This window comes from Symphalangus syndactylus, chromosome 21 (assembly GCF_028878055.3).
Source record: "Symphalangus syndactylus isolate Jambi chromosome 21, NHGRI_mSymSyn1-v2.1_pri, whole genome shotgun sequence".
In the NCBI taxonomy this organism is placed as follows: Eukaryota; Metazoa; Chordata; class Mammalia; order Primates; family Hylobatidae; genus Symphalangus; species Symphalangus syndactylus.
The window spans coordinates 14,926,066-14,944,484 of NC_072443.2; the positions used below are offsets into that span (position 1 = coordinate 14,926,066).

General features: G+C 37.8%; 1 protein-coding gene across 7 annotated transcripts in view; it reads left to right on the plus strand.

Annotated features, from left to right (window-relative positions):
* Window positions 1-18,419, plus strand: part of ROBO1 (roundabout guidance receptor 1) — a 1,209,916-nt gene that overhangs the window by 1,178,442 nt on the left and 13,055 nt on the right. For all 7 annotated transcript variants that reach the window (XM_055259183.2, XM_055259184.2, XM_063630535.1 and 4 more), the window contains 2 exons: window positions 2,932-3,338; window positions 6,172-6,324. In XM_055259183.2, the coding sequence (XP_055115158.2) occupies window positions 2,932-3,338; window positions 6,172-6,324 (560 nt within the window). The remainder of the gene's footprint in view (window positions 1-2,931; window positions 3,339-6,171; window positions 6,325-18,419) is intronic.

Sequence of the window (18,419 nt, forward strand, 5' to 3'; positions counted from 1 at the left end):
AATAACTTCAGCTTTGGCACATTTTTCATATTTCTCCTAGTGCCACACACAGACACTTTAAAAACCACCCAGAAATGAAAAATAATGCATTAAAGAATCTTGTGTGTATATATAACAGATATATACACATAATAATACATAATTACACATATGTGTGTGTATATGCATACTTTTTCAATGTAATATATTAGCTTTTATTTCTTGGTTTTTTAATACATCTGTATGTGGCACATATCTCTCCTAGCTTATATGTATACACACACACACACACGTAATATATAATACATTTAGACTTATATATGTGTGTGGAAGGTCATGCCCTTGGAAATAAAATTTGGTTTTAAATTCTGCATTTGATACATGTGATCTGTGGCAACTTTGGTAAGACCCTTAATCCCTCTGAATTTCAATATTCTCCGCTGTAAAATGATCATTTAAAAAGTAACTCAAAGGCCGGGCACGGTGGCTCACGCTTGTAATCCCAGCACTTGGGGAGGCCGAGGCGGGCGGATCACGAGGTCAGGAGATTGAGACCACAGTGAAACCCCGTCTCTACTAAAAATACAAAAAATTAGCCGGGCGTGGTGGCAGGCACCTGTAGTCCCAGCTACTCCGAGAGGCTGAGGCAGGAGAATGGTGTGAACCCGGGAGGCGGAGCTTGCAGTGAGCCGAGATTGCGCCACTGCACTCCAGCCTGGGAGACAGAGCGAGACTCTGTCTCAAAAAAAAAAAAAAAAAAAAAAAAAAAAAAACTCAAAAAGTTATTGAATTAAATGAGTAAATCTTATAAAATATGCTTAGCTACAAAGTAAGTGCTCATTAAATGAGTTAATTGCAATATTTTTAATAATCATTTATTTTTAATGTTTTCCATTTGTATTGAACAGATTTATCAAAGTTCAAATTCATTGGGATAAAAAGCAGAAAATGTTTTTCTTCTTTTCTTTTTTGAGACAGAGTCTCACTCTGTCACCCAGGATGGAGTGCAGTGGCGTGATCTTGGCTCACTGCAACCTCCGCCTCCCAGGTTGGAACAATTCTCCTGCCTCAGCCTTCTGAGTAGCTGGGATTACAGGTGTCCACCACCACACCCGGCTAATTTTTGTGTTTTTAGTAGAGTCGGGGTTTCGCCATGTTGGCCAGGCTGGTCTTGAACTCCTGACACCACCCACCTCGGCCTCCCAGAGTGCTGGGATTACAGGCGCACGCCAGCAAGCCCAGCTTGAAAACGATTTTCTTCAAAAAACTCCCATGCCACCCTAAAAACTACACCATATCAAAGTTATTTTTCCCTCTCTATAGTACAGATCTTGGAGCAGATCCTACTGGTTTTAACTTTATTTAGATCTTGACCAGATCCTGTTTGGTTTGGTTTTGTTTGCTTGCTGTTAAAATCTAGTTCTGTTAATTTAATGTAAGGTAATTAATTTTTTTTTTTTTTTTTTGAGACAGAGTCTCACTCTGTCACCCAGGCTAGAGTGCAATGGCGTGATCTTGGCTCACTGCAACCTCTGCCTCTCGGGTTCAAGTGATTCTCCTGCCTCAGCCTCCCGAGTAGCTGGGATTACAGGCATGCACCACCACGCCCGGCTAATTTTTGTATTTTTAGTAGAGACGGGGTTTTGCCATCTTGGCCAGGCTGGTCTCAAACTCCTGACCTCAGGTGATCCACCCACCTCAGCCTCTCAAAGTGCTGGGATTACAGGCATGAGCCACCATGCCCAGTCATTTCTGTTAATTTTAAAACCTCAATTGTGCATTCCCAGACATCCTTTGCCAAATGCCCCTTTCTGTGGCTATGGCGGCATGGGGAAAGTGATCGTGTTCTGCTTTTAAATACCTCCCTCCACCTGCCTCTGCCACGTGCATTCTCCTAGGGCTAAGGCGGGGAAGATGGAATGAGAAAAGGGCAAACTAGATGAGGATCTGGTCTTCTGCTTGGTTAGCTCTAAAGACTATTCTTATCTCATCTTATTCTGAGTATCATGAGGGTGCTAAAGGAGAGGTGCCGACATTCACTTACCCACTGTTGAAGGCCTCAATCCTGGGCACCATCTCTAGGCATTTGCAGTTCTTAAGTGATTTATCCGTATCTTCAGGTATTCTTCATGTCTGCAGAGAGTTGGTTGAAACCAATTAATTGGTAACCATTTACCTATATTGTGGGAGACTACTTCATTTTGTCCTCAACTCTGGTTCTTAAATTAATTCCAGGACATAAGAAAAAATGCCTTTAAATATATTTTTAAAAAAGAATAACAATAAATGCAATAGTGTTAAAAAATAGTTAATAATCTTTAACGAAACTCATAGTGAATACATCAGAAAAAAATTACTCTTGGCTCCCATAGCTTTTTTTTTTAAATAGAATAAAATCTAAAGGAAATTATGTCGTATGCTGAATGTGTACTTTTTTAAATCTTATGAAATTTTACTCTTTATAGTGAAGATGAATGACTTCATTTGCTTGAAAAAGTTGGAGAGGTGATGAAAAAAAGGGAAAGAAGCAGATGTTTATGGAGCAAAGTGTTTCAGGATGAATGTCAGTTGTCTTCAGTAATGATAAACTATGGATAATATTTGAAATGCTTTAGGACAGATACATATGTTTATGTTTTCAAAACAAGTGTTACTTTCCCTTTTTTAACGAAACATAATCCAAATGATAAAGCATAAGAAGGCTTAGCGATAACTGACTATATTTCTATTTAACTTGAATCAGAAAGTAACCCAGTGGAGCCTCTGGTTGCGGAGTGCAACTCAATATAAAACCAAACTTAAATATACTGTGATATTCAGTTGTTTTTCTGAACATATGAGCTCAAAAGAAGTAAAGATCAAATCTGCATACTTGTGGATTTCTTGGGTAATTTGTCCTTTTGTGTCCTAAATAACAAGCTGAGCCAGACCTATTTATTCATCTTCATGCAGACGGCAGCCTGTGAGTCCTCCTCCACCACCACGGCCGATTTCCCCTCCACATACCTATGGCTACATTTCAGGACCCCTGGTCTCAGATATGGATACGGATGCGCCAGAAGAGGAAGAAGACGAAGCCGACATGGAAGTAGCCAAGATGCAAACCAGAAGGCTTTTGTTACGTGGGCTTGAGCAGACACCTGCCTCCAGCGTTGGGGACCTGGAGAGCTCTGTCACGGGGTCCATGATCAACGGTTGGGGCTCAGCTTCAGAGGAGGACAACATTTCCAGCGGGCGCTCCAGTGTTAGTTCTTCGGACGGCTCCTTTTTCACTGATGCTGATTTTGCCCAGGCAGTCGCAGCAGCGGCAGAGTATGCTGGTCTGAAAGTGGCACGACGGCAAATGCAGGATGCTGCTGGTGAGTCCTGACACTTTTCACCAAGCTGGGAAAGAAAACGCAATGTATATACGTTTGTTGCTGATTCTCTCCTATGATTTATGTCCTATTTGAAAAGCATCTATTCTTAACAGTTTGTCTTTTTTTAGCTGCCTAAGGAAATGACAGTCCAAGAATATGACTTAGTTGGATGATTCCCTTTTCCTTGACAAAGCTTTTTAAATCTTCTATTTAGTTTTTATTTAATAAATCTTACATAATATGAGTGATAGGGAGCTACCTCATTTTTTAGGATAGCCATAGCAAATGTACGTATTACACAAATTGATATAATTTCTTTAAACTATACATCCAGTCAATTAAATGAAGTTTGTGTTTTTGAATGTATACTCTAATTTTTTGCGTAGAACCTCACCAAAATCAAATTTGTTGTGATAGTTCTCTTATTTAAATAAAAATTTTGTAGGGAAAATAGATAAATATCCAAGTGGAACACTTTGACCTTTAGAAAATGGGCTCTTTCTCCTTAATCCCCATTCTCTTCATGTCCTCTCAAATTAGAATATTAATTGGGAAGATATGAAGGTATATGTAATGTGCATACATTTTCAAGCATAAACGTTCCATACTTACAGTAAACATTTTAAATATAATAATTGGGAGAGCAAGCAAAACCAAGTGCTTTTCATATTTTTGCTTGCATTGCTAGTAACCCATTTTTAATTACCATATATTCATCTTTATGTTACAACACATTTTTACTTATCTCCTCCTCCTCCCAATCCTGTTTAGAAAGTAAATAGTTCCAAGAAAGACAAGAATTTAAATGTAAGACTTATTTATCACATGGTTTTCATTTCTGTAGAATTAATATATACATTCCCATACATACTTTTGTGTGCTTATATTTTTGATAGCCAAGAAAATCTAAATAAATAGTAGAGTGAAATGATCAGCAAGAAAGAGATACATTTCAGAGAAGGAAAAGACCCTCACAACAAATCAGTTACTGGTATTTTACTGTTTTATTTTTCTTAGTTTAATAACTACCACATTGGTAGTTTTCCATGGTCTTTTCATATATTGGATTGGCCATTATTTTTTATCAGTGTAGACTATATTCAGAGAAAATGTAAATTACATTATAAAGTCATCTCTATATATTATTTATCAAGAATGTGTTGCAGGAAAAAGATTTCTAATATCTCTCAACTTATTATTGTAGAATATATATTTATTTTGGCCAGGCCTATATTTTATGTCATTCAATCAAATATTGTTTTTTATTCCTCTAGTAGCTGCTGAATGTAATAAACTATGCAAACCTAATTATCTTTCTTTTTTTATTTTTAATAAATAAATAACATCTAACTTTACATACAGCTTTTGTTTCCTCCTTATTTTTTAACCTTCTGTAAAAAATGGTGAAATTAAGCATCTCAAACCACTGCTTTGAGAATACGTTAGAAAATATTTCAGTTTATTAAATGGACGAAACATAGAGATAACATTGAAAATTCATCTGTAAACAGTCTGTGAGCAGTGGATGGCCTTACACAGTAGGATGAATAATGCATTCAGTCTCAGCCCTAATTCTCTGTTTTCATGGATATGTAACTTTAATTGTAATAGTCTCCATCATAGCTAAAGAGAGTTTGGTTTAATATTTTATTGTATTGTAATTTAGTGGCACTTCTGGTTTTCCTTGAGCTCATAATTTTAATGAACTAAACATGCATTGGCCTCTGCTTATTGCAGTGTTCTTTTCAGGGAATAATGGCGCTTGTCATGTGACTTTAAGTTAATATGAATATCCAATCACATTGCTTCTCACTTGGCTGCATTAATGTATATTATTTAATATGCTTCAGTTATCATCTTTAAATGTGTTGATTTCACTGTATGTGGCTTCTGTTTATAGCCAAAAGACATGTTGTCTAGGTCCATTTGAAGTTTCTTGTGGTACAGTAGAAAGTTCTGGATTTGTGAGTGGAGTTTCTAGAGACCAAAACAGTGAAAGTCAAACATAGGACCAATATATCTCCATTGGGATTATGGATTAAATATGCTGTAGGTGTTGTAATACAGCATCTATGTAAGACACCAGAGAATGTGGGAGCTTTGAAATACACCGTGTCTAATAAGTAAATTCAATTCCCACTGGTAACTGGGATTACTGTTTCTCCAAAACCAAACATCCACCTCTTCCACCACCAAAAAAACAGAAGTCTTGAAGGGATCACCTTAAGTATCCAGAACTAGCAAATATTTAGAGATAGAAACAGGATGTAAGTAATTTTTGGCAGACCTAAATATGTGTGCTAGATCAATTTCAGACCACCTGAAGAGAACACACCTGAGTCTGTCTTCAAAGTATACTGTCAATATATGTTTAATTAAAATATGGGCGCCATTAGTACTGTTCATTTTTCTTAGAACATGAATTTCTTAAGAACTTTAGCTCTTCTTTTGAAAAAGCAACAAACATTGGCTATATTATGCAAAAATTTAATTACTATTTTTTGTTTAAGTATAACGTTTTAGTGAAGCTAACTGCAAAAATAATTGGAATACTTTTCTTTAATAAATAGGTATCATGAACTTTAACAGAATAAAAGCACTGTGGTTTAAACAAATGAAATAAGCAGAAAATGTTTTTAGGGTATTTTTTCGAGTAAACAGCAGAGTGACAACAAGCCTATTATTTGCTAGAAGAGTTTGTTTAAGCTTTTTTTGTTGCTTTTCAGAAAAATTAGAGCTGTTTCTAGTTTTAATGTTTTCTTTTTGTTGTTCCTGTTGTAATTAAAATTCACTGATGAGTTTGGCTTGGATTTTTTTTTTTTTTTCTCCTTAGGCCGTCGACATTTTCATGCGTCTCAGTGCCCTAGGCCCACAAGTCCTGTGTCTACAGACAGCAACATGAGTGCTGCTATAATGCAGAAAACCAGACCAGCCAAGAAACCGAAACACCAGCCAGGACATCTGCGCAGAGAAACCTACACAGATGGTGAGTCCATTGACACCGATGAAAACATCTATGAATCTCGCCTATTTACGCTGCCTCTCTAGGACTAGAAAATGCATTCACTGACGTTAGAAATTACATTAAAAATTTATTAACAATCAGCTTCATATTACTTATAGAAGCGACCTACTTACATATTTTGTCAAACATCTCTACTCCTTGCAGTTTTCTGATAAGCTTATTTAAAAAAACAAAACCATTTGTAGATCCTGAATATTTTTGAAAGTTATTTTATAGTTTCAAACAAATGGACATCACTATAGTTGAAGTTGAGAGTGGAAGTAATGGCATAGGTTTAACCTTTGTCAGATTTACTGATAAATGCTCCAAAGTGTCTTCATTTTTTTATTTTACAATTTTGCATTCAAATAGAAGACAATAAATGTGTTTGAATATTAATTCTAACAACAGTGGTGTTACGAACAGTTATTTTGGGCACCAAAAGATAAATCACCTTTCTTCATGCCTTCACATACAATATCCACTCTCACTGAAGAGGGGATGTTATATTCTCCAGGGAGCACAGGAGGAAAATGCAAACAGTGTGATTTTGTCTAGAGAAAGCCTTTAATGAAAGTGCCTCAGGTGGCCCAGCATTTATTAAACCACCACCTTCTCATTTTATAAAACAACCCCACGGGCTTTGTTGGAAATTCATGTAAGATAAATTCTCTCAGACTCACTGCTCTTGTCAAGTTTGCTAAATTTGCTAAAGGGGTGGAGGAAGAAGGGTGTTACAGGCATAGTTCCCCCACCTCCTGGTCCTCTGCAACAAAATCTGATTAGGACTTTCATTACCAGTCAGCAATTTTTCAAAAAGGGCATCATTTGCCATTATCATATGAAAGCCTAATATTATAGATCCTTATCCAAGGTTGCAAGGAAGGTTTTCTGAGGTACTTCTCCCTATGATTCCTACCACTTGACAGAAGAATTTAATACAAAGCTCACAGCATGATGAGCACAAGTAATTTTGCAATGAGTGGCCGTCCATGCTATTATCTGTACTTTATTCTGAGTATTTTCTCTCACTGGCATCTATCTGATATTAGACTACATTAAATACTGGCGGGACACAGCGCACCTGGGCCTCCTGGCTTCTGCCCAGGACTCTTTTGTTAGTAAAACTGAGCTGTCAGAGTATTATCTGATTTTGAAGGGTTATTACAGTGGCTTTTTGCATGTTTGCCTCTGTGAAGGGACAAACACTAGGTATAAATCCCCCAACTCTACCAGTAATTTTACATTTATGGGACCACTATAATGGCATTTTTCAAGTTTTATGGCTGTTTTCTCAAATTTCATTATCTAGAAGAGAGTGCTCCTCACTGAAAAACTGACCAAACATCAAGCCTGGATATAAACACATCTAAATTGAATACATAAGGGAGAAAAGCTGGCCTAAAGCCTTGTGTAGATCTTTCTACCACTTATTTATAGTTGTTCAAAGGGGAATCTGGCAATGAGTGATGCTTTTTAAAAATGTTTTAAATAATGTAAGCATGCCAAGTTAAAGAATATTGTGTCACAGTTATAAATTACACTATGCTTGAAAATTGTCTGTATTTATTGTCCCACGTTCTGTAGTACTTATTTCAGTGTTAATAATTAAATATAATTCTAACTAATCCCTGAATAATAACTATTAAAGGATGATGCCTCCAAGTTATTTTTTAAATTAATTTCAGAAATACCAAAGACATATATTGAAATATTTGTGAAGCCAAAAGTCAATCTGAAATGTTTATTTGGATTTCTAATTGCTCATTTCACAAAAGTGATTATGCAAAATTATCATAGTGCATACTACAATATAAAAGCCAATAATTATTCTCTCTACCTCACAAAAATAGATAAAATGGAGAAATGACTAAAGCTATTACAGCATTCACTTTCAATATTTTGATAACTATCCTTCAAGTTATGTTTACTGTACTAACAAGTCATGAATTTTATGCTGTATGCTTACTGTTTGGTAAAAAAACACAAAATAACAATGCTGTGTCTTATTATATACATATCCGATCATGCATATTGATTAATTAAAGTCATATAATGCAGATTCTTGTTAATGCACTAAATAAAAGAAATGCACACACTCTGGATGGCAGTGGTTATGACATAGAGACAAAAGCCATTTTTTCAGAAATTGTTTTCCCAAGTTACTACACTGCATTTTTGGAAAAAATATTCATAGACCAAAGAAGGCCGAATAGGAACAGCTCCGGTCTATAGCTCCCAGCCTGAGGAGCACAGAAGACAGGTGATTTCTGCATTTCCATTTGAGGTACTGGGTTCATCTCACTAGGGAGTGCCAAACAGTGGGTGCAGGACAGTCAGTGCAGCGCACTGTGTGGGAGCCAAAGCAGGGCGAGGCATTGCCTCACTTGGGAAGCACAAGGGGTCAGGGAGTTCCCTTTCCTAGGCAAAGAAAGGGGTAACAGACGGCACCTGGAAGATCGGGTCAGTCCCACCCTAATACTGCGCTTTTCCAACGGGCTTGGAAAACGGCACACCAGGAGATTGTGTCCCACACCTGGCTCGGCGGATCCTATGCCCACGGAATCTCGCTGATTGCTAGCACAGCAGTCTGAGATCAAACTGCAAGGCAGCAGCGAGGCTGGGGGAGGGGCACCCACCATTGCCCAGGCTTGCTTAGGTAAAAAAAGCAGCCAGGAAGCTGGAACTGGGTGGAGCCCATCACAGCTCAAGGAGGCCTGCCTGCCTCTGTAGGCGCCCCTCTGGGGGCAGGGCACAGACAAACAAAAATTCAGCAGGAACCTCTGCAGACTTAAATGTCCCTGTCTGACAGCTTTGAAGAGAGTAGTGGTTCTCCCAGCACGCAGCTGGAGATCTGAGAACGGACAGACTGCCTTCGAAAGTGGGTCGCTGACCCCCAAGCAGCCTAACTGGGAGGCACCCCCCAGTAGGGAAAGACTGACACCTCACTCACTTGCCAGGTCATCCTCTGAGACAAAACTTCCAGAGGAACTATCAGACAGCTGAATTTGTGGTCTCACGAAAATCCACTGTTCTGCAGCCACTGCTGCTGACACTCAGCCAAACAGGGTCTGCAGTGGACCTCTAGAAAACTCCAACAGACCTGCAGCTGAGGGTCCTGTCTGGTAGAAGGAAAACTAACAAACAGAAAGGACATCCACACCAAAAACCCATCTGTACATCACCATCATCAAAGACCAAAAGTAGATAAAACCACAAAGATGGGGAAAAAACAGAGCAGAAAAACTGGAAACTCCAAAAAGCAGAGCACCTCTCCTCCTCCAAAGGAACGCAGTTCCTCACCAGCAACGGAACAAAGCTGGATGGAGAATGACTTTGACGAGTTGAGAGAAGAAGGCTTCAGATGATCAAATTACTCCAAGCTACGGGAGGAAATTCAAAACAATAACAAAGAAGTTAGAAACTTTGAAAAAAAATTAGATGAATGGATAACTAGAATAACCAATGGAGAGAAGCGCTTAAAGGAGCTGATGGAGCTGAAAGCCAAGTTTCGAGAACTACGCGAAGATTGCAGAAGCCTCAGGAGCCGATGCGACCAACTGGAAGAAAGGGTATCAGTGATGGAAGATGAAATGAATGAAATGAAGCGAGAAGGGAAGTTTAGAGAAAAAAGAATAAAAAGAAACGAACAAAGCCTCCAAGAAATTTGGGACTATGTGAAAAGACCAAACCTACGTCTGATTGGTGTACCTGAAAATGATGGGGAGAATGGAACCAAGTTGGAAAACACTCTGCAAGATATTATCCAGGAGAACTTCCCCAATCTAGCAAGGCAGGCCAACATTCAGATTCAGGAAATACAGAGAATGCCACAAAGATACTCCTCGAGAAGAGCAACTCCAAGACACATAATTGTCACATTCACCAAAGTTGAAATGAAGGAAAAAATGTTAAGGGTGGCCAGAGAGAAAGGTCGGGTTACCCACAAAGGGAAGCCCATCAGACTAACAGCTGATCTCTCAGCAGAAACTCTACAAGCCAGAAGAGAGTGGGGGCCAATATTCAACATTCTTAAAGAATTTTCAACCCAGAATTTCATATCCAGCCAAACTAAGCTTCATAAGTGAAGGAGAAATAAAATACTTTACAGACAAGCAAATGCTGAGTGATTTTGTCACCACCAGGCCTGCCCTAAAAGAGCTCCTGAAGGAAGCACTAAACATGGAAAGGAACAACCGGTACCAGCCACTGCAAAAACATGCCAAATTGTAAAGACCATCGAGGCTAGGAAGAAACTGCATCAACTAACGAGCAAAATAACCAACTAACATCATAATGACAGGATCACATTCACACATACCAATATTAACTTTAAATATAAATGGGCTAAATGCTCCAATTAAAAGACACAGACTGGCAAACTGCATAAGGAGTCAAGACCCATCAGTGTGCTGTATTCAGGAAACCCATCTCATGTGCAGAGACACACATAGACTCAAAATAAAGAGATGGAGGAAGATCTATCAAGCAAATGGAAAACAAAAAAAGGCAGAGGTTGCAATCCTAGTCTCTGATAAAATAGACTTTAAACCAACAAAGATCAAAAGAGACACAGAAGGCCGTTACATAATGGTAAAGGGATCAATTCAACAAGAAGAGCTAACTATCCTAAATATATATGCACCCAACACAGGAGCACCCAGATTCATAAAGCAAGTCCTGAGTGACCTACAAAGGGACTTAAACTTCCACACAATAATAACAGGAGATTTTAACACCCCACTGTCAACATTAGACAGATCAACCAGACAGAAAGTTAACAAGGATATCCAGGAATTGAACTCAGCTCTGCACAAAGTGGACCTAATAGACATCTACAGAACTCTCCACCCCAAATCAACAGAATATACCTTTTTTTCAGCACCACACCACACCTATTCCAAAATTGACCACATAGTTGGAAGTAAAGCTGTCCTCAGGAAATGTAAAAGAACAGAAATTATAACAAACTGTCTCTCAGACCACAGTGCAATCAAACTACAACTCAGGATTAAGAAACTCACTCAAAACCGCTCAACTACATGGAAACTGAACAATCTGCTCCTGAATGACTACTGGGTACATAATGAAATGAAGACAGAAATAAAGATGTTCTTTGAAACCAACGAGAACAAAGACACAACATACCAGAATCTCTGGGACACATTCAAAGCAGTGTATAGAGGGAAATTTATAGCACTAAATGCCCACAAGAGAAAGCAGGAAAGATCCAAAATTGACACCCTAACATCACAATTAAAAGAACTAGAAAAGCAAGAGCAAACACATTCAAAAGCTAGCAGAAGGCTAGAAATAACTAAAATCAGAGCAGAACTGAAGGAAATAGAGACACAAAAAACCCTTCAAAAAATTAATGAATCCAGGATCTGGTTTTTTGAAAAGATCAACAAAATTAATAGATCGCTAGCAAGACTAATAAAGAAGAGAGAAGAATCAAATAGATGCAATAAAAAATGAAAAAAGGGTTATCACCACCGATCCCACAGAAATACAATCTACCATCAGAGAATACTACAAACACCTCTACGCAAATAAACTAGAAAATCTAGAAGAAAAGGATAAATTCCTCGACAAATACACCCTCCCAAGACTAAACCAGGAATAAGTTGAATCTCTGAATAGACCAATAACAGGCTCTGAAATTGTGGCAATAATCAATAGCTTACCAACCATAAAGAGTCCAGGACCTGATGGATTCACAGCCGAATTCTACCAGAGGTACAAGGAGGAACTGGTACCATTCCTTCTGAAACTATTCCAATCGATAGAAAAGAGGGAATCCTCCCTAACACATTTTATGAAGCCAGCATCGTCCTGATACCAAAGCCTGGCAGAGACAACCAAAAAAGAGAATTTCAGACCAATATCCTTGATGAACATTGATGCAATAATCCTCAATAAAATACTGGCAAACCAAATCCAGCAGCACATCAAAAAGCTTATACACCATGATCAAGTGGGCTTCATCCCTGGGATGCAAGGCTGGCTCAACATAGGCAAATCAATAAATGTAATCCAGCATATAAACAGAACCAAAGACAAAAACCACATGATTATCTCAATAGATGCAGAAAAGGCCTTTGAAAAAATTCAACAACCCTTCATGCTAAACACTCTCAATAAATTAGGTATTGATGGGACGTATCTCAAAATAATAAGAGCTATCTATGACAAACCCACAGCCAATATCATACTGAATGGGCAAAAACTGGAAGCATTCCCTTTGAAAACTGGCACAAGACAGGGATGCCCTCTCTCACCACTCCTATTCAACATAGTGCTGGAAGTTCTGGCCAGGGCAATCAGGCAGGAGAAGGAAATAAAGGGTATTCAATTAGGAAAAGAGGAAGTCAAATTGTCCCTGTTTGCAGATGACATGATTTTATATCTAGAAAACCCCATTGTCTCAGCCCAAAATCTCCTTAAGCTGATTAGCAACTTCAGCAAAGTCTCAGGATACAAAATCAATGTACAAAAATCACAAGCATTCTTGGACACCAATCACAGACAAACAGAGAGCCAAATCATGAGTGAACTCCCATTCACAATTGCTTCAAAGAAAATAAAATACCTAGGAATCCAACTTACAAGGGATGTGAAGGACCTCGTCAAGGAGAACTACAAACCACTGCTCAATGAAATAAAAGAGGATACAAACAAATGGAAGAACATTCCATGCTCATGGGTTGGAAGAATCAATATCGTGAAAATGGCCATACTGCCCAAGGTAATTTATAGATTCAATGCCATCCCCATCAAGCTACCAATGACTTTCTTCACAGAATTGGAAAAAGCTACTTTAAAGTGCATATGGAACCAAAAAAGAGCCCGCATCACCAAGTCAATCCTAAGCCAAAAGAACAAAGCTGGAGGCATCACGCTACCTGACTTCAAACTATACTACAAGGCTACAGTAACCAAAACAACATGGTACTGGTACCACAACAGAGACATAGATCAATGGAACAGAACAGAGCCCTCAGAAATAATGCTGCATATCTACAACTATCTGATCTTTGACAAACCTGACAAAAACAAGAAATGGGGAAAGGATTCCCTATTTAATAAATGGTGCTGGGAAAACTGGCTAGCCATATGTAGAAAGCTGAAACTGGATCCCTTCCTTACACCTTATACAACAATTAATTCAAGATGGATTAAAGACTTACATGTTAGACCTAAAACCATAAAAACCCTAGAAGAAAGCCTAGGCAATACCATTCAGGACATAGGCATGGGCAAGGACTTCATGTCTAAAACACCAAAAGCAATGGCAACAAAAGCCAAAATTGACAAATGGCATCTAATTAAACTCAAGAGCTTCTGCACAGCAAAAGAAACTGCCATCAGAGTGAACAGGCAACCTACAGAATGGGAGAAAATTTTTGCAACCTACTCATCTGACAAAGGGCTAATATCCAGAATCTACAATGAACTCAAACAAATTTACAAGAAAAAAACAACCCCATCAAAAAGTGGGTGAAGGACATGAACAGACACTTCTCAAAAGAAGACATTTATGCAGCCAAAAAACAGATGAAAAAATGCTCATCATCACTGGCCATCAGAGAAATGCAAATCAAAACCACAATGAGATACCATCTCACACCAGTTAGAATGGCCATCATTAAAAAATCAGGAAACAACAGGTGCTGGAGAGGATGTGGAGAAATAGGAACACTTTTACACTGTTGGTGGGACTGTAAACTAGTTCAACCATTGTGGAAGTCAGTGTGGTGATTCCTCAGGGATGTAGAACAAGAAATACCATTTGACCCAGCCATCCCATTACTGGGTATATACCCAAAGGACTATAAATCATGCTGCTATAAAGACACATGCACACATATGTTTATTGCGGCACTATTCACAATAGCAAAGACTTGGAACCAACCCAAATGTCCAACAACGATAGACTGGATTAAGAAAATGTGGCACATATACACCACGGAATACTATGCAGCCATAAAAAATGATGAGTTCATGTCCTTTGTAGGGACATGGATGAAACTGGAAATCATCATTCTCAGTAAACTATCACAAGGACAAAAAACAAAACACTGCATGTTCTCACTCAAAAGTGGGAATTGAACAATGAGAACTCATGGACACAGGAAGGGGAACATCACACTCTGGGGACTGTTGTGGGTTGGGGGGCGGGGGGAGGGACAGCATTAGGAGATATACCTAATGCTAAATGACGAGTTAATGCGTGCAGCACACCAACATGGCAATGGATACATATGTAACAAACCTGCACATTGTGCACATGTACCCTAAAACGTAAGGTATAATTAAAAAAAAAAAAAAACTAAAAACCAAAAAAAAAAAAAAAATTCATAGACCAATTCATGAAGAAGGTCAATGGCAGACACAATCGTACAGTTTATTAAAAAAGAGAAGGGAGAGGAAGAAAGAATTTAAAGAGCTACCAGTTGTTAAAATGTGAGTTGAACATATTTGTAAGATATGAAGGATTTTGTGGGGTTTTTTTTCTTTTTAGTGGGCAAAATGTATGGATTATGATGGATGAGTTTGATTATTGTCAGCACATTTATGTGAACTATTGTTCAGAATATGGTTTGTCAGTATTGATTATGTAGCAGCTTTGCTTTGTAAATTTTGTTCAGATTATGACATTCCTTTGTAGAGTCTTTAAAAACTATATAAAGAAGGATAAAGAGTGGCCATGTCTGAACTGATAAAGAGTAATTTGTGGTGATCCTTCTCAGTTAATCCTTGTATTAGTTTGCTAGGGCCGCCATAACAAAGTGCCACAGACAAGGTGGCTTAAAAAACAGAAATTTATTTTTTCACAGTTCTGGAAACCAGAAGTTTAAGATCAAGGTGTCAGTAGGAATGGTTTCTTCTGAGGCCTCTCTCCTTGGCTGGGAGATGGCTATCTTCTCCTTGTGTCTTCACCTGATCTTCCCCCAGTGTATGTGTGTGTCCTAATCTCCTCTTGTAATAACATCAGTTATAATGGATTAGGACCTACCCTGGTGACCTCATTTTAACTTCATTACCTCTTTAAGCACTCCAAATACAGTCACATTCTGAGGTACTGGGGGTTCAGACTTCAACATTTGAATTTTAAGGGGGCACAATTCAGCCCGTAACAGTGCGCCAGCCCCTAACAGCTGGCATTGTGGCCAAATCTTGCTATGTCCTCAAATCCAAGGCCTCGTAAGCACTCAGGGAGAACTCGATGCAAAGGAGAGTACTGCATGCTACAGTCACACTGAAAGGCGGTATCTAATGATTTATTTATTCCATATTTGCCTCTTACAAGTTTAACCCAGCTAAAGGGTAGGATTTGGGTATATGAATATTTATTAGCCAGAGTTTTATTGAGTAAAAGTGCATTTCTAGGACCTCCTAATAGATTCTTTCCATCCTCTCTCTTCAACCTCTCTAATGCATTTACATAGTTGATTTAAAAACCAAATCTACATTATTTCTCCATTGCTACTTTTCATAAATTATAAATTCACCACCCTCTTCGGAATGATGTTATTTTGACTTGATTTATCATTAATTACAAGGTCTGAGGACTTGAAGCAGTTAAGTAAAGAAAGTGCTAGATCTCTATAGCAAGTTAACGTTGTCCGAGTTGTCTGAATGCACGTGTTCTTGTATGTTACTTTACATGCATTATACTATTATTTGGAAAGTCTTGTAGAAAGAATGAGTGTTTATAAGATTACATAAAGTCTACACACACACACACACAAAACAAGTGCACAATCCAATTTGTGAAATCCAGTTTGTACGACTCATGGTACGAATTGGGTGCAAGCACTATATATCACTATGTGGAATACAGGATTGTTTATACTCTAATAATCCCTGGCCTCGTAAGCAGGGATATCCCTGCTTGGTGATATTTTATAATACCTAAGAAAGAATTTATTTGGCAATCTGTTTATATAAGAAACCTGTCAACATTTCCCTCTCTAATTGTCAATTAGATACAGTGACAAATATATATAGGAAGTTAGAATTCTTTAAATTACCATCAGGTTCTCTTCTCTTTTTAACTTGTGTTATAAATAACACCTATCTAGAACATCTAGTGACAGATTTTGTCTCATGAGTCATATATTCCCAAGACTTTGTATGATGTTAAGATAGTGGTAGTCATCAGTTTTGATATCTTAAAGGCCCAGACATTTTATGATTTGATGATAGTGGCAGTCATCAGCTTCCTGATAATCTGTGTTCGCAATCCAATTTCAGTTTATAGCAAGCAGATAGTGCAGAAATGAGCCTGCAGTCACTCACTCTCTCTGCTTCTTGGTATGTTCTGAATTAGACTTTTCTCCCCTTATTGCCAATCCTAGGCTCAGTCTGAACTTAAAATCATTCTGCCTTGGGTCCTTTGGCTTTAGGCTACTTGATACAGCCTGTTTTCTAACTCTCTCTTTTTGGTTATCTTTAATAATAAGTAACATCAAGGGAGGGGACATCATAGTACTTATTTTTATGTATTATTTTTTGAAAAATCTGTTAAAAGTAGACAAAGGAGGAAAAACACACACTTGTGACACTGTCGATCCATGTTGCAAGACAAAAAACTTGATTTTGTAAAATCAGAGGGAGAATTAGTGCTCTTGGCTATAATTGGCTACCATTTTGGCTAACCTGTTGAATCTATTTATATGATACTCGAACATGGCAAGCCAGAAAACCACTAACAAAAGAATGCAAGTAAAAGTGTGATCACTTTTTATAATCATTCCTAAGTAAAACAGCTGATAGGTACTAAGATGGCAACTCAGACTGTTTTCAAAACTAATACAATGATTCTAACACCTTAGCTGTAGCATATAATGCCAAAAGAAAATAAGTTTCAAAAAATTGTATATTTATGGAACAAAAAAGTTTCATTTATTTTTTAAAAATATGTAATTATGAGAAACACTTGGTTAAAACTGATGCTTCTTAGGGCCATTAATTTGCTGTTATACTAAGAATCTTCAAAACACAATTTTAGTATTTAACAATTTCTCATGCTGGTACATGTAAATGACAGTCAATGGCCCAGTGTCAATAATAATAAAATATCTGGAAACAACCAGAATATTTCTCTCTAGGGATTGGCTAAAAAATAATGATGTAGTCATAGAATATAACATTAGGCAAACTTTTCCAAAAAAGAGTAAAGCCCTATGTAAACATATGGAAATTTGTATAACTACCTGGTTAGGTGAAAAAAGTGCAATCCATTCATGTTGGTAAAGAAGGAAGGCTGTCTCTGTGTGTGTGTGGTCCTTTTTATCTGGTCACCACATGTGAATGGGAAGACAGGCACTCTGTGTCATCCCAGGTGTGACTATTTTATATAGTCCTTGATATGAACGGTGCTGCCTGCAGTTATGAGACTTGACAGCCCTGCTTTATAAATAACTTCAGGAATGATCTATAGAAAACCATTCAAGCCCCTTACCTCTGCATAGTCAATACTAGGGATTTAAAATGGAGATGGGGAGGTATGGAGGTTGTTTCATTTTTTAATTTTTTATACTTGAAGTTTTAGGGTACATGTGCACAACGTGCAGGTTAGTTACATATGTATACATGTGCCATGTTGGTGTGCTGCACCCATCAACTCGTCATTTAACATTAGGTATTGTGGAAGTCAGTGTGGCGATTCCTCAGGGATCTTGAACTAGAAATACCATTTGACCCAGCAACCCCATTACTGGGTATATACCCAAAGGATTATAAATTATGCTGCTATAAAGACACATGCACATGTATGTTTATTGCGGCACTATTCACAATAGCAAAGATTTGGAACCAACCCAAATGTCCATCAATGATAGAGTGGATTAAGAAAATGTGGCACATACACACCATGGAGGTTGTTCTTTCAAGTTTAAACTCCTACTGAATTTTTTACCATGTAAATATGTATTTTTTAATTTAAAATCTTAAGGCTAATTTTATAATACTAAGCATGCAATAGATGTTTTATGAATGTGTTTTAGTTTATTCTAGACATTACTCTAGAAATGTGAAAACGTTACCATTTCTAAAGACAGGACTTAAAA